General features: G+C 46.8%; 1 protein-coding gene across 1 annotated transcript in view; it reads left to right on the forward strand.

Moving 5' to 3' along the window:
* Positions 1-515: 515 nt before the first annotated feature.
* LOC121568347 (FHF complex subunit HOOK interacting protein 2A-like) overlaps positions 516-21,069 on the forward strand; it is a 56,948-nt gene continuing 36,394 nt past the window's right edge. The window contains exon 1 of the mRNA XM_041878903.1: positions 516-767. Coding sequence (XP_041734837.1) covers positions 723-767 — 45 coding nt within the window. The 5' untranslated portion in view covers positions 516-722. The remainder of the gene's footprint in view (positions 768-21,069) is intronic.

The following is a 21,069-nucleotide window of genomic DNA, read 5'->3' on the forward strand; positions in this document are numbered from 1 at the left end:
ACGCCATACACATCGTCTGTGGTTGTGAGGCCGGTTGGACGTAATGCCAAATTCTCTAAAACGACGTAGCAAAATGAACATTCAAATCTTTCGCAATAGCTCTGTGGCATTGTGATGTGTGACAAAACTGCACATTTTAGAGTGGCCTTTTATTGTCCCTAGCACAAGGTGAACCTGTTTAATGATCATGCTGTTTAGTCAGCTTCTTTATATGCCACACCTGTCAGGTGGATGGATTATCTTGGCAAAGGAGAAATGTTGACTAACAAGGATGTAAACTAATTTGTGGCCAAAATTTGAGAGAAATAAACGTTTTGTGCATATGGAACATTTCTGGGATCTTTTATTTCAGCTCATGAAACATGGGACTAACACATTACATGTTGCGATTATATTTTTGTTAAGTGTAAATACTTCAACGTCATTATGGTGTCAAGGGACAGTCAAGGGACATTATAATAATAGTAAGGTGCGCCCCCTGCTGGTGAAAGACATTACTGCTTGGCTAGGGAAGTGCCACCGTGTCTCTAGCTAGCTTCTGTGTTTACGTTGGTTGTGAGCTATCAAGCCTGAGTCCACTTTGCGTTTTACTGTTTACATTTATTTTCCTTCAATGGTCATTATATGAAACCTCCAATCTGGATCGCGGCGGTAGCAACAGGAAGAAGATAGAGGAATTCTCTAGGTCTTCTCGTGATAAACTGGTCCAGTCAAAGAACAAAATGTTCTCAAAATTTACATCGATTCTACAGCACGCAGTCGAGGCGGTGAGTTTTTTAATTTCTATGGACAGATTTCAAACCTCTGAAAGAATGGTTCAGTCGAGGCCCAACTGGACGTTCAATTTAAGTTAGCCACGTAGCTTGTTAGCTAACGGTACTGTAGTTAACTATGTAATAACCTAGCTAATTAGCGTAGCTATGCTAACTTTGCCAAATGTGGGCCCGGCTGCTGAGTGCTAATGTTAACAACCGATGTCCTACAAAGCTTGGCTAGCTAAAGCTTTCCCTCTGGTTTCCGGGCTTGTGTTTCTGTTCAAGCAATGTGATTGAAATACTTAGCTAGTGTTAGCTAGCTAGCAATGGCATGCATACTATAGCTAAATCATTAACATTTGCTCTCCTAATGGCTCCTAATAGGTATATTAGCTAACTAGCTAGCTAAAGCTAACTAGCGGCTAGCGTTAGCATATCTGACTTGTTTATGCTGATGTCACATGAGCTAGCTAGCTGCTGTACGTCTATGAATATATAGGTGATTCTGGAAGTGAACTGTTGTTTCCTGTCAAGCGAGAAAGGCAAAGGAATTGTGATGTAGACATGTTAGTTATTCAGCTGCTCGACGTTTTCATCTGCTGTCAAACGTGAGCTAGGGTTCTATATCGTGGAGCTCCGCCCCATAGGGGAGCTCTGCTCCTAGTGGTTTACCCTCTGCCCTAAGGCAGAAACAGCCTGAAGCAAAATTATGCACACACCTACAGCCAATAGGAGTACAGGTGTCCCTATATAAGGAACCCCGTTCCCTCAATCTGCCTCCCTTTATCTTCAGCGACTGGACTAGAACTGAAGAAGCCATACGAAGACTCTAGAAAGAATTTCGCCGTTGACTGCCAGCCGTCAACGTCTTTCGCCATGAGCACACCTGGGATTTTCCCACCCCCAAAGGCCCTTTTAAGGGCCCTGTGTCGGTGTTCCACCATGGCTACCTCGGACCCCCACGACCTCTGCTTCGTGTGTTTGGGACCGCAGCACGCCGAGGATGGTCTCGACAACCCTCCTAATTGCGCCTCCTGCGCCCTCCTTACTATAAAGGAGAGGCAGCAGCGTCGGGCGTTCTTTATGAAGGACGTCCCTCTGGATGATGTAATGTCCTCACTCCTCTCTGCTTCAGAGGCGTCAGAGGACAGTGCGGTGTCGGAGGATGACAAGGAAGGCGCCGAGGCGGATATCCCAGTGGGACAATCCAGACCTCTGGCGCCTACCTTCAAAACCCCCTTTCATTCTGAAAGCGCGAGGTTAGAAGGATCCTTGTGCGATGACGACATGGGCTCTGCTAGGTCAGAAGCCCTGTCCTTCGCGGTAGCCTCTCTGCGCTCGGACTTTCCCGGGCTCATTGAGAAGGCTGCCACACGACTCGAGGTTGTGCTGCCCCCAGTTCCCCTTCCTATGGAGGTGGACCTGATGGAGGGCGGCCCTTACTCCAAGCCGAGGAGGGCAGCTGAGCCAATGGCTCCAGCCTTGCCCTCTCTCGGCAAGTATGTCGAGGGTTCGTGGGGGGCACCTCTGGCGGCGCGTTCGCCGGCCAGAGCGTATATCCCCTTCACCAGAGTGAGCGGCTATGAGTGGGCGGCTAAGGGAATCCCCAGGCTCGAGGGCGCCATGGCGGCGTTCCTAGTGCCGGGGTCGAGTCCCTGGGCAGCCTCCAAGAAGGCCACTCTGCCAGCACAAAAGAGATAGGTTCACAGCCCAGTTGGCTGAGAAATCCTTTACGCTGGGAGCCCAGAGCGTAGCAGCGGCAAACAATATCGCCCTCCTCGCGGCCTCCCTGTCCCGTCTCACAACGGACAGGTCGGAGATGACCAGTGAGGAAGTGGAGGAGGCCTCCAGAATATCTGGAGCCATTCTACACCTGACGCAGGCGGTTGCCATATGCGCGGGAAGGACCATGGCCACCTCCGTGGTCACAGAACGACACCTCTGGCTTTCGATGACGGCCATGAAAGAGACCGACAGAGCGTCTCTACTCAACGCCCCGTCTCCAGCGAGGGCCTTTTTGGCCTCGCAGTGAAGGATGCGACGGAACGAATCGCCAGGCTGGACGAGGAGAGGAGGCACCTGGCCAAGCATTTGCCGCTGGCAATGAGGTCCAGCAAAGCCCCAGCTAAACCGTCCATCTCCAACGCCCCCCAACAGAGCTACAGTGAGGCGTCGGGCCAGGCGACAGACGCACACCACAGACAGCAGGAGAGCGAGCTCGGCCCCTCCAGCAGCGACGGTGGCAGCGACGGTCCCGCCAGCTAGAGAGGTTGTCACGAGACCAGCTTGGCAGCACCAGAAGGCCTCCCAGAAGCGCAAGCACCTCTGACGAGGCGAGGGGAGAGGACGGAGAACGGCCCGGCGAGTTTCGCAGAAGGGCCTACTGTTCCCCCCACCCCACTGTTCAGGGCGTGGAGGGCTGTGTTGTACATTGTGTGAATAAAGAGATTGTTCTCATTGACATTGTCAAAGAAGGACATTTATTCCATAAGGTTCGGAACACTTCACGTTCTATGTTTCTCCCTCACCATCTTGAGCGCAGCCCAACCCACTTAGAGTGTGTAGCTGAGCGTGCTCAGGAGAGGAAAGGGGTAAAGGTAGCAAGGCGCAGCCTTAGCTCACCTAGTAAAGATCTCTTACTACAGACTCCTAGGAGCTCTGTAGTAAAGGTCTCACATAGTAGGCAGTTGCCTCTGTCCCAATGTGACATGAAGGCGCAGCCGCTAGCCGGGAGTGACGCCTTACTGCAGGCTAATGCCTCAGTCAGTGCAGATCAGACCCGTGCGACGTTCACGGAGAGCGGGAATACCAGGGCTACTAAGGTAGCCAAGGTATGGACGCCTCCGGTATATTCTGAACGTATCAATGCCCATGGCTCTGAGCGCAGCTCACCACACATTGAGTGTGTCGTTGAACAGCCGCATAAGACCAGTGAGGAGGCATTGTGGCTCCACCATGTGGTACCAGTCAGTGATCACATCTTTCAGACTCTGTTGAGTACTGCAATGGATGGGTCTCATGGCAAGCAGCAGTCTCAGTCAGACAATGACGTGATGACGCAATTGCTTTCCGGGGAGAGCGCTCTGTCTCAGGCCAATGCCTCAGTCAGTGCAGTTCAGAACCGTGCTGCGTTCACGGAGGGCCGGATTACTGGAGTTACGGTCGTAACCAACGTATCAAGGCCCCCGATTCACCCAGAACGAGCTGATGTTTCCTCTCCCTTTCGAGGGGGCCCGCCTTGGGCTATTCCACCAACTCAGTGCTGGGGAATAGCGGCGGCGAGGGCCATAGAGGAATACAGGTCCTTCCTACTGGATGCACCACAGCTTTGTGCGCGCCCGCTTTCTCTGCATCGCTGGCAGTGGCAACAAAGCTGTACCCTCTCACGCTGGCTAGATCAGACGTTGCAGAAGGGTTATGCCCTCCAATTCCATCGGACCCCACCCCCGTTCAGGGAGTGGTGGAAACGGTGATGAAAACGCCAGACAAAGTAGCCGCTCTGATGTCAGAGATTACGGAACTTTTGGCGAAGGAGGCGGTCACAGTAGTTCCCCGAGAGCAAAGGAACAAAGGGCTGTATTCGCCCTATTTCCTAGTACCCAAAAAGACGGGGGGAGTGAGGCCGATTTTGGATTTACGCATTCTCAACGAGAGCATAACCAAACGGCCCTTCCGAATGCTGACGACAAAACGTCTACTGGAATGTGTCCAGAAGGGAGATTTTTGTACAAGCATAGACCTAAAGGACGCGTACTTTCATGTGCCGATACAATCACGCCACAGAAAGTTTCTGCGGTTCGCATTTCAAGGGGTGGCGTACGAGTTCACGAGGATGCCGTTTGGGTACGCCCTGGCACCTCGAACTTTTTCCAAATGTGTGGAGGCGGCATTGGGACCACTGCGTCGTCAGGGGATAAGGATATTAGCCTACCTAGACGACCTGCTGGTTCTCGCCCGTCAGCAGAGCTGGCGTTCACTCACACGACACAGACGGTGATTCATCTCACGCGTCTGGGGTTCGCTGTGAATTGGAAAAAAGAGCGCACCCTGGCCCAGTCATCAGATTGTCTACCTGGGACTACAGCTAGACACTGTAATGATGAGGGCTCGAATTTCGGACCCTCGAAGGGCAGCATTGTTACTAGCCCTGAGGAGGTGTCGTCCGAATCACACAGTAACGGCGCTATCGATCATGTCACTTTTGGGTCTCATGTCGGCAGCCCACTCTGTGGTCCCGCTGGGGCTTCTGCACATGCGCAGAACACAGCGGTGGTTCGCCTAACTAAGACTAGACCCAGTGCGTCAACGTCATCGGTTGGTGGTGGTTCCTCTCTCGCTAAGAGCAGACCTGGACTATTGGAGGAACCCGTGCGTTCTCACGCACGGAGTCCCGATGGGCAAGGTGTCATTCCACATTCCAGTGTTTACAGATGCCTCTCTGACTGGATGGGGAGGGACATGTCAGTCTCAAGCGATAGGAGGTGCATGGCCTCAATCAGGTCGTCACATCAACCTCCTAGAGTTGGAAACGGTTCGACTGGTTTTGACCCACTTCGCGTCTACCCTTCGGGGTCGCGATGTGTTGGTCTGGTCAGACAACCGGACCACAGTGGCTCACATAAACCGCCAGGGAGGAGTCAGGTCTCCTGCTCTCCATTGGGCGGCAATGGAATTGTGGCTGTGGGCTCACAAGCACCTTCGCTCGTTGAGAGCAGCGCACATTCCGGGCTACTTGAACGTAGGGGCAGACCTCATGTCAAGAGGGGGTCCTCGAGACGACGAGTGGTGTCTGCACCCGGACATTGTTCTACGAATTTGGGAACAATTCGGGAGAGCCGAGGTGGACCTGTTCGCGTCACGTGTGAACGCGCAGTGTCCCCTATGGTTCTCTCTGAGAAACCAGGACGAACCGCCATTGGGAAGAGACGCATTTGCGCACTACCCGTGGCCGAAAGTTCTCCTGTATGCATTCCCTCCGCTGTCTTGCATTCTCCCACTGCTAGCCAGGGTGAGGTCAGAGGAGCTGTCAGTGATACTGATAGCGCCCGATCGCCCGGGGGCTCCGTGGTTTGCGGAGATGAGTCAGATGTTGATTGCGCCACCTTGGCCAATTCCACATCGACGAGACGCGTTGACCCAGGCGGGAGGCTCGATAGGGCAGTGGCCCATAATCGGCCAACCACTGAGGGCTTGGTTCCTGAATGGGACAGGTTGAGGCGCCGTGGGTTATCTGATGCAGTGATCAGAACCATACAGGGCGCAAGAGCCAGTTCCACTTCTAAGGTGTATACCAGCAGATGGAATGTTTTCTCACAATGGTGTGACACACAGGACGTGGACCCCATGAGCTGTCAGGTAGAGAGTGTGCTCTCATTCCTGCAGTTTGTTTGATAAGCAGAAATCGCCCTCCACCATTCGAGTGTTTGCAGCGGCAATTTCAGCTGGTCATGAAGGGTTTAACGGGAAAAACGTGTTCAGTCACCCATTAGTGAAACGTTTCTTATTGGGAACGCGACGGCTTAGGCCGAGGCCTAGAGCTACGCTGCCCAAGTGGGATTTGGACTTGGTTCTCGAAGCGCTATGTAAGTCGCCGTTCGAGCCATTGAGTCAAATACCCCTCAAGATGCTGTCTATCAAGACGGCGCTGTTGCTCGCCTTGACTACCGCTAAGCGAGTCAGTGATTTGTGTGCACTGTCGACGAGACCCGACTGCCTTGCCATCAATGGCGATCTGAGCAGAGCGGTGTTACGTCCTAACCCGGCATTTGTGCCGAAGGTTATTAACAGTGCATATAGATCACAGATCGTGGAATTGTGGGCTTTTTATCCCCCTCCCCATGGGGAGAGGAGTGAGGAAAAGCTTCATTGTCTGTGCCCAGTACGCGCTTTGGCGTGTTACGTTGAGCGCACAGCAGCGGTTAGGTCATCGCCTCAGCTGTTTGTGTGTCACGGTGCGGCTGCATTAGGTAGACCACTTTCAAAACAGCGATTGTCTCATTGGCTTTGTGAAGGAATTGAGACGGGCGTACGAGGCGGCGGGGCAACAACCGCCTCAGGGTATTAGGAGCGCACTCCACTCGTGGAGTAGCAGCTTCTACTGCTCTTTTCAGAGGAACAGAGGTAGAGGATATTTGTAGAGCAGCGTCATGGTCGACACCGTCTCCTTTTATCCGTTTTTATCTGTTGGATATGTCTTCTAACTCTTTGGCTCGGTCTGTACTCAGCGTGGCTGAAGGGAGACCTTGAGCAAGACAGAGAAGGAAAGCAGGATTGTGACCATGTTCATAAATCCGCTTTTATTAGAAGTAACATATTCTGGATGGACATGTTTTCTAACTTTTTAGCTCGGTCGGTATTCAGCAGAGCTGAAGGGCGACTTTGAGCTAGAGAACAAAGCAGGACATTGGACAGGTTCCAATCAGGTCCGCTTTGGTGAGGAAAACTTGTTATGGCAAAAAATAAGCTTTTTAACTCTCAAGCTCGATTGCACTCAGCGCAGCTGAAGGAGAATCTTGAGATGAAGGAGAGAGAAGCAGGACGATAGACAGGTCTCTATCAGGTCCGCTCTGGATGAAAAGCATATTTTGTGACATGTCTCCTGACTGACTGTATCAGTATGGTAGAGACATGTATTGAGTGGACAGAATATGAGGTCATCTATCTGAGGTTCAGTTTAGTATGACTGGTATTTTTTGTCCCTGCCTACTAATCTCTGGATTCCATTGAGTGAGTAAGGCGGTCTATTGGACACATAATGTAGAATGACATTTTATGTCATTTCATTAGTGGACGATAGCGTTGTCACAGAATATTGAAGCACGGCTATCTGCTAGTACAGATTAGCACGGCGTCTATTCTGATGATCTGCCCAATAGCCATTGCCATTGTCATTGAGCTAGATGGGGCGGGTCTATAACCGATGACGCGGTATATTGTGACGCCCTGATGGGTTTCTCAGTCGCAGTACTGCGGGAATTGGTTGCAGCCATTGCTGGGCTTGACCTTTTTTCATTTTTTAATGGGAAGTGTTAGGTTCGGCAGGGAGTACATTTTGGAGCGTTTCGCTCCGCCTTAAACCACTAGGAGCAGAGCTCCCCTATGGGGCGGAGCTCCACGATATAGAACGACTAGTTACCGGAGTGTAACTCCAGTTCTATGAGTGGAGCGGAGCCCCATAGGACTTAAGGCCCTGCCGACCCTCTCTAGTCTCGCTGAAGATAATATCTCGGGAGGCAGATTGAGGGAACGGGGTTCCTTATATAGGGACACCTGTACTCCTATTGGCTGTAGGTGTGTGCATAATTTTGCTTCAGGCTGTTTCTGCCTTAGGGCAGAGGGTAAACCACTAGGAGCAGAGCTCCCCTATGGGGCTCCGCTCCACTCATAGAACTGGAGTTACACTCCGGTAACTAGTCGTTCCATCTGTGGTGGATTTCTCCACACCCTTGTTGTTAGATGTGACTTGACTAGTCGATGTTGTGTAAACAAGATTGACCGTACAAAAAACTACAGATTGTTACACCAGATAATGTGATTTAAACAAATATTTTTGGTATCCATTATTGGGAGTTACAGGGTATGTACTGTTTAGTGTAGCACAGATAATTTTCGACCAACCTTAACTTGTCAATACTATCTTCGTTCTCGATTCGGCCAAACATGTATATTCTAAAATATCCGTGTCTAGATGCAGATGGTGTGTTTGAATTTAGAAAATGCTCCGTTATTAAATGTTTTATTTTTTTTGCTCCATGAAGTAATCCAACTGTGTACATTTTGTCAATTTCAAATCTTCTCACTTTGATCGAGACAGGTGAGTGTCATCATGACTGCAGCACTTTGGGGTGGACCCACCTGTCTCTTCTTCTGATTCTTCGTGTAGCTTTCTGGCATACTAGACGATGTGTTGCGTATTTCTGCCTTATGTAGGTTGGAGTGTAGATTGCACATTTGTCACCAAAAAAAAGGGGGAATTGGAAAACCATCTAACCTTGCACCTAACAATATCCCCCATAATCCACCACCCGGTCCCACTACTTTTGCCCTAAACGATCCTACACCAGGCCGTTGGCCTGGGCGGCTGGAACCCCTTCTCTCAAAACTTCCTGTAGATCTTCAGTACTAAAATCTCTCACCCCCAAATATTTCTCTGCTGCTGCAACTTTTTTTTACCACTTGTATCTAATGCGATTTCCGCTCCATCAGCGCAGTGCCATTGATCACCATGACTATAAACGCAAGAAATCCAACCTTACTAAAACTCATCCTTTCTGGATCTCTCTTCAGGCCTACTCAATGGGGGGCTCCCAGTCGAATCACTCACCCTTGGGCTATCCTCTACTCTCTTCACTGTCTCAGCATAGGGAACTTTTTGCCCCACTTGAACACTGGCGATCTCAACCGGTCTCTCTCTCTCACAGGGCACTTCGGATCCCCAGCTGCATGGGCACCCCCACAGTTGACACAGTGCTTTCTCTATCCCAACTGTACACTCCCTCTGACTATGCCATCCTGCACATTTCTCACATGGTGGGATCTCCCTTCTACACACTGCTGCAACATGTCCGAATCCTTGACACCTAAAGCACAGTAGCGGGTTCGGAACATAGGCCCTCACAAAATAGCAAATATAACCTAACCTTATCAGGTAAAAGCTCAACAAGATAGACAGGGTATTCTCAGTCTCTCCATTGCCACCGGGTCTACGTCTCACCAAACGGGGGGCGTCACAAACAAGGAATATTCTTTTTCATTTGATCCACCTCTACACTCAATGCCACCCCACTGCACACCCCTTTAAGCGGTGAGCAAAGCATGCCACAGGTTGAACCCAGATCCACATGACGCGAAGCGCCCGCTTCCTCATTAAAATGCAAATCAATTTATAACATTTTTGATATGCGTTTTTCTGGATTTTTATTTATTTAGTCTGTCTCTCACTGTTAAAATAAACCTACCATTAAAATGATAGACTGATAATTTCTTTGTCAGTGGGCAAACGTACAAAATCAGCAGGGGATCAAATACTTTTTTCCCTCACTGTATATAGTGTCAAAGGACACACGCAGGTGTCTGTAATCATGGCCGGGTGTGGCCTAATAGCATTGATTAATTCACAGATTAACAGAACATACAAAAACATGGATAGCATACGATCATAGATACAACTTGGCTACATAGGCCCACAAACATTTACAATGAATAGCAAAATCACAATAATCACAAGAATGGCTTCAAATCAAAGTCTACTTTGAGACCGAAGGGAGCAAGGGTCTTTAAATTAAAGATCCAGGCAGCCTCTCGTTTTAACAATAAGTTGTCGAGGTCACCCCCTCTCCTAGGGAGGGTGACATGTTCGATGCCGATATAACGTAGGGACGAAATCGAGTGGTTCGCTTCCAAAAAGTGGGCAGCGACTGGGTATGTCGAGTTTTTGCACCTAATGGTGATCTTTACCGGAAACCTACTGATCGTAACAGTTTGTTGAGAGTTGATAGTTGTCACCCGCTTCCCTTGAAAAACAGTTTGTCATACAGCCAATTCTGTGGAATCAAAATAATTTGTAAAAAACAATCAGATTTCGACCAAAATATGTCTGAGACAAAAGGTGAAACTTTGCACATACACTGTTGCCCTCTTGTAGACAACATCTAAATTACCTCCAGCTTCCTATCTGAATGTATGGCTTTTAATTTTCATGTCAAATACAAATATAATTTTTTTGTTTGTTTTATCTTTTACTAGATCTATTGTTATGTTCAACTACATTAATTTCACATTTCCACAAACTTCAAAGTGTTTCCTTTCAAATGGTATCAAGAATAAGCATATCCTTGCTTCAGGTCCTGAGCTACAGGCAGTTAGATTTGGGTATGTCATTTTAGGCGGAAATTGAAAAGAAGGGTCTGATCTTTAAGAGGTTAATGCTTGTCCGCTTGCCCGGGGCAAGTAAAAAAAATAAAAAATAAATGTCAGACAAGAAGAATATAGATTTAAGTTGTCCGAATGGACAAGTAAAAATAAATCACCCCAAAACATCACTATCATACAATTAGGCTACTCCGATCAGAATTGGATCAGATGCAATGTGTTGCACACTGTCCTCCCAATCTCTGCAGAGCGCATCGGAGTATAATTATTGTAGGCCTGCATTGACAGGCACGAGTGGTCTTTCAATCATGCAGTCACGAGGTGCATTTTTTTAGATCAAAGCGAGCCGCGTGTGCACATTTGTTGATATTCGTTGCTAGTTAGTAAGTTATTTGTCCAGTTATAGCTAATTGTTGGTCAGCAATACAAATCCTGGTAAAGTAATGGTGTGTGCATCACCTGCGTGTGCCAGTGGGCTGTTGCCAGAGGAGAGCGCGAAAGAGGGCAGGGGAGAGAGACATTTGCGCAGCAGTTAAAATAATGATATACAACAGACTAACTAGATAACCAGCCAAACCACACAAAAGGTTTTGAATTGGATATCTCGCTAGTTAACTACACTGAACAAAAATATGAACGCAACAATTTCAAAGATTACAGTCCATATAAGGAAATTAGTCAATTGAAATACATTAATTAGGCCCTAATCTATGGATTTCACATAACTGGGAATACAGATATGCATCTGTTGGTCACAGATCTTTAAAAAAAAGGTAGGGGCGTGGATCAGAAAACCAGTCAGTATCTGGTGTGACCACCATTTGCCTCATGCAGTGCGACACATCTCCTATGCATAGAGTTGATCAGGCTGTTGATTGTTGCCCGTGGAATATTGTCCCACTCCTCTTCAATGGCTGTGCGAAGTTGCTGGATATTGGCGGGAACTGGAACATGCAGTCATACACGTCGATCCAGAGCATTCCAAACATGCTCAATGGGTGACATGTCTGAGTGTGCAGGCCATGGAAGAACTGAGACATTTTCAACTTTCAGTAATTGTGTACAGATCCTTGCAACATGGGGCTGTGCATTATCATGCTGAAACATGAGGTGGTTGCGGCGGATGAACAGCATGACAATGGGCCTCAGGATCTCATCACGGTATCTCTGTGCATTCAAATTGCCGTAGATAAAATGCAATTGTGTTAGTTGTCCGTAGCTTATGCCTGCCCATACCATAACCCCACCGCCACCATGGGGCACTCTGTTCACAACGTTGACATCAGCAAACCGTTCACCGTCACATCTGCCATCTGCCCGGTACAGTTGAAACCGGGATTCATCCGTGAAGAGCACAGTTCTCCAGCGTGCCAGTGGCCATCGAAGGTGAGCAGTTGCCCATTGAAGTCAGTTACGAAGCCAAACTGCAGTCGAGTCAAGTCCCTGGTGAGGACAACGAGCACGCAAATGAGCTTCCCTGAGACAGTTTCTGACAGTTTGTGCAGAAATTATTTGGTTGTGCAAACCCACAGTTTCATCAGCCGTCTGGGTGGCTGGTCTCAGACGATCCCGCAGGTGAAGAAGCTCATCACTCCCCCTAACTGGGAGGGGGCCAGAGACAATTACTCGATGCCGACACATCTTTCTAGCTAATTTACAAGCTGAAGCTATGTTGCTCTTGGTGACCTCTGACTGTTTCATCCTAACATTGTTGGTGCCGACGTGGATAACAATATCCCTATACTCTCTACACTCCCCAGTTTTTCCTTAGCCAGCACCACCTTCAGATTAGCCTTTACGTCGGTAGCCCTGCCCACCTGGTAAACAGTGTATGATCGCTGGATGTTTCTTTTTAAGTCTAATATTGGGGGTAATGTAGTCGCCAATGACTAGGGTTTTCAATTTGTCAGAGCTAATGGTGGAAGGCTTTGGTGGCTCAGACCCCGTAACGGGTGGAGGAGAGACCTGAGAAGGCTCGGCCTCTGACTCCGACTTGTTGCTTAATGTGGAGAACAGGTTGAAAGTTTCTTTCCAGAAGCCTTGAGAAAATTGTCCGGCTGCGGGGACTGTGCTTATACTTATACTACTATCTGTACTTACTGGTGGCACAGATGCTGTTTCATCCTTTCCTACACTTAAATTGCCCTTGCTTAACGATTGCGTCTGAAGCTGGGCTTGCAGCATGGCTATCCTCACCATAAGGCGATAGTTTTCCTGTATTTTATGAGTACAGCGACTGCAATTAGATGGCATAGTGTTAATGTTACTACTTAGCTTCGGCTGGTGGAGGTCCTGTAGAACCATGTTCAGATAAAGCTTTTGGGGTTGAAAAAGTTTAAATGTAAAAAGTAGAACGGTTTTAAACCGTAAAGTTTGGCAGGTAGGCAAGTAGCAACAAACAGCACAGCAGCACGGAGAAAAGTGATGCACTCAAAACGCTATTCGCATTTTGTACATCTGCGCGGCACCTTCACCTTTCATATGCTTGTAAAATGGCTTTCACTATGTCAAATGATAGGCTTTTTTTGTTTTTTTTTGTTTTAGGGGGTAGATCAGCTTTAATATTGCAGATAGATTGTAACTTCCATCAATGTAATTGTCTGCATCACTTCCGTTTTTTTTCTTCTCGCAAATATATATATATATAGCTCTGGGAAAAATTAAGAGACCACTGCAAATTTTTCTTAAATCAGCATCTCTGCATGTATGACTTCCATTCCAGTGTCTGTTGAATTCCAACACAGGCACACCTCATTCTACTGAATTAGGTACTGATAAGGTGATCACCTAAACCAAATCTTATTTAACGAGGAAAAGTATAAAAACCACTGCTGTGGTCATCACTATCCTCTTGCAATAGGACCAGCTGGATGGCAAAAACAGTGCTAATAGTACATCAAAAGTAATATTAATCAAAAAATAACTATTGACCATGCCAAAAGAGTTGAAAAGGAAAGTTTTGAGTGAGGAAAAGAAGGGTTCAATTCTGGCTTTACTGGCAGAGGGATACAGTGAGCGTCAGGTTGCTTCCATCCTTAAACTTTCAAAGACGGCAGTTCATAAGAACAAGGTCAAGCAGCAGACATTGGGGACAACAAAGCTACAGACCGGCAGAGGGCGAAAACGACACTCTACTGACCGGGATGACCGCCAACTCATTCGAATGTCACTCAACAACCGTAGGATGACATCAAGTGACATACAAAAAGAATGGCAAACGGTAGCTGGGGTGAAGTGCACGGCGAGGACGGTTCGAAACAGGCTCCTAGGGGCAGGGCTGAAGTCGTGCAAAGCTAGAAAATAGCCCTTCATCAATGAGAAGCAAAGAAGAGCCAGGCTGATGATTGCAAAAGACCATAAGGATTGGACCGTAGAGGACTGGAGTAAGGTCATCTTCTCTGATGAGTCCAATTTTCAGCTGGTTGTCTAATGGTTAGACAGAGACCTGGAGAGGCCACAGTGTCTCGCACCCACTGTGAAATTTGGTGGAAGATCGGTGATGATCTGGGGGTGCTTCAGCAAGGCTGGAATCGGGCAGATTTGTCTTTGTGAAGGACGCATGAATCAAGCCACGTACAAGGTTGTCCTGGAAGAAAACGTGCTTCCTTTTGCTCTGACATTGTTCCCCAACACTGAGGATTGGTTTTTCCAGCAGGACAATGCACCATGCCACACAGCCAGGTCATTCAAGGTGTGGATGGAGGACCACCAGATCAAGACCCTGTCATGGCCAGCCCAATCTCCAGACCTGAACCCCATTGAACACTTCTGGTAGGTGATCAAGAGGAATATGGATGGTCACAAGCCATCAAACAAAGCCGAGCTGCTTGAATTTTTGCACCAGGAGTGGCATAAAGTCACCCAACATCAATGTGAAAGACTGGTGGAGAGCATGCCAAGACGCATGAAAGCTGTGATTTAAAATCAGGGTTTTTCCACCAAATATTGATTTCTGAACTCTTCCTAAGTTAAAACATTACTATTGTGTTGTTTAAAAATGAACATGAACTTATTTTCTTTGCATTATTCGAGGTCTGACAACACTGCATCTTTTTTGTTATTTTGACCAGTTGTCATTTTCTGCAAATAAATGCTCTAAATGACAATATTTTTATTTGGAATTTGGGAGAAATGTTGTCAGTAGTTTATAGAATGAAACAAAAATGTTAATTTCACCCAAACACATACCTATAAATAGTAAAACCAGAGAAACTTATATTTATGCAGTGGTCTCTTAATTTTTTCCAGAGCTGTATATATATATATAAAGCTGTATATATATACACACATAAACATATCCTTTAAAAAAATATATTTCTCTTTATTACTTTCCAACCCCACCACCCCTTCCCTAATTGGAGTAAACTAGTGAACAACAATGCTTAGGCCTCTACTTCCAGCTTATACATACTATATACATTTTATGGACACAGTCAATTTTACAATAATTCAATTTTGTTTGTTTTTACTCCTGAACTTCCTCTACCCTCAACCTCTCTGATCATTTTCATGATGTCCATCCGGTTTGCTTCTATATGCCATATCTTTCTAACTGTGCTCTTTCACAAAAGCTCTCAACCTGTAACCTATATACTTATTATGGACACAGTATGCTTACATTATTAGTTATCTTGTTGTTATTAGTTGTTGTTAGTTGTTATTAGTCCCATCCTTCAACTTCATTCAACACCACACATCTATCGCTTAACACCATCCATATTGGATTTCTATTTGCTATATATTTTTCAACAGTACTGTGATGTTTTACAAAAGTTCTGAACCTTTCTATTCTCATTGTTTCTACAGATTGTAAATTGAAAATAAACATTTTTGCTAAAAGTATTATTATTTTATTGATTGATTGACTATGACTTTTCAGATCACCCAGTAGTGCTATCTGCAGGGTTAGCTCCAGGTAAATATTGCAATCCTTTAGCCATTCCTGGACCTGTGTCCAAAAACAAGCTATAAATGGACAGTACCAAAACAAATGATCTAATGATTCTGTCTCTTTGCAGCAAAATCTGCAGAGCTGGGAAGATTGTATCCCCTATATAAATAACATTATATTGGTAGCAAGAATTTTATATAATAATTTAAATTGAAAAATTCTAAGTTTTGAATCCGGCGTCATTTTGCGTATCAGTTCATAAACACTATGCCATTTTGTACATCTGCGTGGCACCTTCAACTTTCAGATGCTTGTAAAATGGCTTTCACTATGTCAAATCATAGGCTGTATTAGTTGACTGACAAGCAATGTAATTTGTTTGTAACTCAACTAATTGTTACCAATTGCGCTGTAGAAAATTGTTTTACCGGGAGTTGTGTAGCCTACCAGAGTGGACGCAACTCCCATCCGCTGATTGGGGTTCAGTCATTCAGATTTTATTTAGATTGTTCAGGTTCACCATAAGAAATGGTTGAACAGGGTAATTTCATAAAGGACAGCAATACATTTTTGGAGCTTAGCATGGTCCCATTCATGGTCGGCGCGGGATAAACTCTCAGTAAAATTCCAAACGGTCTTAACCATTCACTTTTGAGATGGGGTAAAATCCAAAGCTGCATTATATTAATTGGCTAAATGCCATTATGATTTCTGAAGATAAATATTGTCATGTACTAGCTCACAATTTTTTTTAAATCTGCAATAATAACAAGTTAATCAGTGGGTGATGGTGATTTCAGATAAAAAAAGTAGGGGGACAAAAAGCATACATTTGACATTTTAGTCATTTAGCAGACGCTCTTATCCAGAGCGACTTACAGTTAGTGAGTGCATACATTTTCATACTGGCCCCCCGTGGGAAACGAACCCACAACATTGGCGTTGCAAGCGCCATGCTCTACCAACTGAGCTACACGGGGCCTACATTTACTTAATTGTGTACATGCGCACAGTCGTGAAGAAGGCTTGACAGCACACACACACACACACACACACTTAATTTAATCACACAAAACATGCACACACATTTATACTGACTCTACACACACACACACTCGCATACATACAATCATCATACATTGCATTCGGAAAGTATTCAGACCCCTTAACTTTTTCCACATTTTTTTACGTTACAGCCTTATTCTAAAATTGATTCAATAGTTTTCCCCCCACATCAATCTACACACAATACCCCATAATGACAAAGCAAATATAGCATTTACATAAGTATTCAGAACCTTTACCCAGTACTTTATTGAAGCACCTTTGGCAGTGATAACAGCCTCAAGTCTTCTTGGGTATGACGCTACAAGCTTGGCACACCTGTATTTGGTGAGTTTCTCCCATTCTTCTCTGCAGATCCTCTCAAGCTCTGTCAGGTTGGATGGGGAGCGTCGCTGCACAGCTATTTTCATTTCTCTCCAGATATGTTCGATCGGGTTCAAGTCCGAGCTCTGGCTGGGCCACTCAAGGACATTCAGAGACTTGTCCCGAAGCCACTCCTGTGTTGTCTTGGCTGTATGCTTAGGGTCATTGTCCTATTGGAAGGTGAACCTTCACCCCAGTCTGAGCGCTCTGGAGAAGGTTTTCATCAATGATCTCTCTGTACTTTGCTCCATTCAGCTTTCCCTCGACCGAACTAGTCTCCCAGTCCCTGCCGCTGAAAAACATCCCCACAGCATGATGCTGCCACCACCATGCTTCACTGTAGGGATGGTGCCAGGTTTCCTCCAGAAGTGACGCTTGGCATTCAGGCCAAAGAGTTCAATCTTCAAATCAAATCAAATCAAATCAAATTTTATTGGTCACATGCGCCGAATACAACAGGTGCAGACATTACAGTGAAATGCTTACTTACAGCCCTTAACCAACAGTGCATTTATTTTAAACAAAAAAGTAAGAATAAAACAACAACAAAAAAGTGTTGAGAAAAAAAGAGCAGAAGTAAAATAAAGTGACAGTAGGGAGGCTATATATACAATAAAATAAAGTGACAGTAGGGAGGCTATATATACAGGGGGGTACGTTGCATAGTCAATGTGCGGGGGGCACCGGCTAGTTGAGGTAGTTGAGGTAATATGTACATGTGGGTAGAGTTAAAGTGACTATGCATAAATACTTAACAGAGTAGCAGCAGCGTAAAAAGGATGGGGTGGGGGGGGCAGTGCAAATAGTCTGGGTAGCCATGATTAGCTGTTCAGGAGTCTTATGGCTTGGGGGTAGAAGCTGTTGAGAAGTCTTTTGGACCTAGACTTGGCACTCGGTACCGCTTGCCGTGCGGTAGCAGAGAGAACAGTCTATGACTAGGGTGACTGGAGTCTTTGACAATTTTGAGGGCCTTCCTCTGACACCGCCTGGTATAGAGGTCCTGGATGGCAGGGAGCTTTGCCCCAGTGATGTACTGGGCCGTACGCACTACCCTCTGTAGTGCCTTGCGGTCAGAGGCCAAGCAGTTGCCATACCAGGCGGTGATGCAACCAGTCAGGATGCTCTCGATGGTGCAGCTGTAGAATTTTTTGAGGATCTGAGGACCCATGCCAAATCTTTTTAGTCTCCTGAGGGGGAATAGGCTTTGTCGTGCCCTCTTCACGACTGTCTTGGTGTGTTTGGACCATGATAGTTCGTTGGTGATGTGGACACCAAGGAACTTGAAGCTCTCAACCTGTTCCACTACAGCCCCGTCGATGAGAATGGGGGCGTGCTCAGTCCTCTTTTTTTTCCTGTAGTCCACAATCATCTCCTTTGTCTTGGTCACGTTGAGGAGAGGTTGTTGTCCTGGCACCACACGGCCAGATCTCTGACCTCCTCCCTATAGGCTGTCTCATCGTTGTCGGTGATCAGGCCTACCACTGTTGTGTCGTCGGCAAACTTAATGATGGTGTTGGAGTCGTGCCTGGCCATGCAGTCATGGGTGAACAGAGAGTACAGGAGGGGACTGAGCACGCACCCCTGAGGGGCCCCGTGTTGAGGATCAGTGTGGCAGATGTGTTGTTACCTACCCTTACCACCTGGGGGCGGCCCGTCAGGAAGTCCAGGATCCAGTTGCAGAGGGAGGTGTTTAGTCCCAGGATCCTTAGCTTAGTGATGAGCTTAGAGGGCACTATGGTGTTGAATGCTGAGCTGTAGTCAATGAATAGCATTCTCACGTAGGTGTTCCTCTTGTCCAGGTGGGAAAGGGCAGTGTGGAGTGCGATAGAGATTGCATCATCTGTGGATCTGTTGGGGCGGTATGCAAATTGGAGTGGGTCTAGGGTTTCTGGGATTATGCTGTTGATGTGAGCCATGACCAGTCTTTCAAAGCACTTCATGGCTACAGACGTCAGTGCTACGGGTCGGTAGTCATTTAGGCAGGTTATCTTAGAGTTCTTGGGCACGGGGACTATGGTGGTCTGCTTGAAACATGTTGGTATTACAGACTCAGTCAGGGACATGTTGAAAATGTCAGTGAAGACACTTGCCAGTTGGTCAGCACATGCTCGGAGTACACGTCCTGGTAATCCGTCTGGCCCTGCGGCCTTGTGAATGTTGACCTGCTTAAAAGTCTTACTCACATCGGCTACGGAGAGCGTGATCACATAGTCGTCCGGAACAGCTGGTGCTCTCATGCATGCTTCAGTGTTGCTTGCCTCGAGCGAGCATAGAAGTGGTTTAGCTCGTCTGGTAGGCTTGTGTCACTGGGCAGCTCGCGGCTGTGCTTCCCTTTGTAGTCTGTAATAGTTTTCAAGCCCTGCCACATCCGACGAGCGTCAGAGCCAGTGTAGTATGATTCAATCTTAGACCTGTATTGACTCTTTGCCTGTTTGATGGTTCGTCGGAGGTCATAGCGGGATTTCTTATAAGCGTCCGGGTTAGAGTCCCGTTCCTTGAAAGCGGCAGCTCTACCCTTTAGCTCAGTGCGGATGTTTCCTGTAATCCATGGCTTCTGGTTGGGGTATGTACGTACGGTCACTGTGGGGACGACATCATCGATGCACTTATTGATGAAGCCAGTGACTGATGTGGTGTACTCCTCAATGCTGTCTGAAGAATCCCCGGAACATGTTCCAGTCTGTGCTAGCAAAACAGTCCTGTAGCTTAGCATCTGCGTCATCTGACCACTTTTTTATTAGCCGAATCACTGGTGCTTCCTGCTTCAGTTTTTGCTTATAAGCAGGAATCAGGAGGATAGAGTTATGGTCAGATTTGCCAAATGGAGGGCGAGGGAGAGCTTTGTATGCGTCTCTGTGTGTGGAGTAAAGGTGGTCTAGAGTTTTTTCCCCTCTGGTTGCACATTTAACATGCTGGTAGAAATGAGGTAGAACGGATTTAAGTTTCCCTGCATTAAAGTCCCCGGCTACTAGGAGCGCTGCATCTGGATGAGCGTTTTCCTGTTGATTAATGGCCTTGTACAACTCATTCAGTGCAATCTTAATGCCAGCATTGGTTTGTGGTGGTAAATAGACAGCTATGAAAAATATAGATGAAAACTCTCTTGGTAAATAGTGTGGTCTACAGCTTATCATAAGATACTCTACCTCAGGCGAGCAAAACCTTGAGACTTCCTTAGTATTTGATTTTGTGCACCAGCTGTTGTTTACAAATATACACAGACCGCCGCCCCTCGTCTTACCGGAGTCTGCCGTTCTGTCCTGCCGATGTAGCGTATAGCCTGCTAGCTGAATGTTGTCATTGTTGTCGTTCAGCCACGACTCCGTGAAACATAAGATATTACAGTTTTTAATGTCCCGTTGGTAGGATAACCGTAATCTTAAATCGTCCATTTTATTCTCAAAAGCTTGAACGTTGGCTAATAGGATTGATGGGAGAGGCAGTTTACTCGTTCGCCGTCGGATCCTTACAAGGCACCCGGATCTGCGTCCACGATATCTCCGTCTCTTCCTCACGCGAATGACGGGGATCTGGGCCTTGTCGGGAGTCTGTAGAATATCCTTCGCGAACGCCTCGTTGAAGAAAAAGTATTCGTCCAATACCAGGTGAGTAATCGCTGTCCTGATATCCAGAAGCTCTCTTTGGTTATAAGAGACGATGGCAGAAACATTATGTACAAAATAAATTACAAATAACGCGGAAAAACGGCAGCCATCTTCTTCCGGCGCTGTCCTTTGCCAACGTAATCTTGGTTTCATCAGACCAGAGAATCTTGTTTCTCATGGTCTGAGAGTCTTTTCGGTGTCTTTTGGCAAACCCCAAGCTGGCTGTCATGTGCCTTTTACTGAGGAGAGGCTTCTGTCGGGCCGCTCTACCATAAGGTAGAGTGCTGCAGAGATTGTTGTCCTTCTGGAAGTTTCTCCCATCTCCACAGACAAACTCTGGAGCTCTGTTAGAGTGACCATCGGGTTCTTGGTCATCTCCCTGACCAAGGCCCTTCTCCCCCGATTGCTCTGTTTGGCCCGGGTGGCTCTTGGTGGTTCCAAACTTCTTCCATTTAAGAATAATGGAGGCCACTGTGTTCTTGGGGACATTCAATGCTGCAGAAATTTTTTGGTACCCTTC

This window comes from Coregonus clupeaformis, chromosome 1 (assembly GCF_020615455.1).
Source record: "Coregonus clupeaformis isolate EN_2021a chromosome 1, ASM2061545v1, whole genome shotgun sequence".
In the NCBI taxonomy this organism is placed as follows: domain Eukaryota; kingdom Metazoa; phylum Chordata; class Actinopteri; order Salmoniformes; family Salmonidae; genus Coregonus; species Coregonus clupeaformis.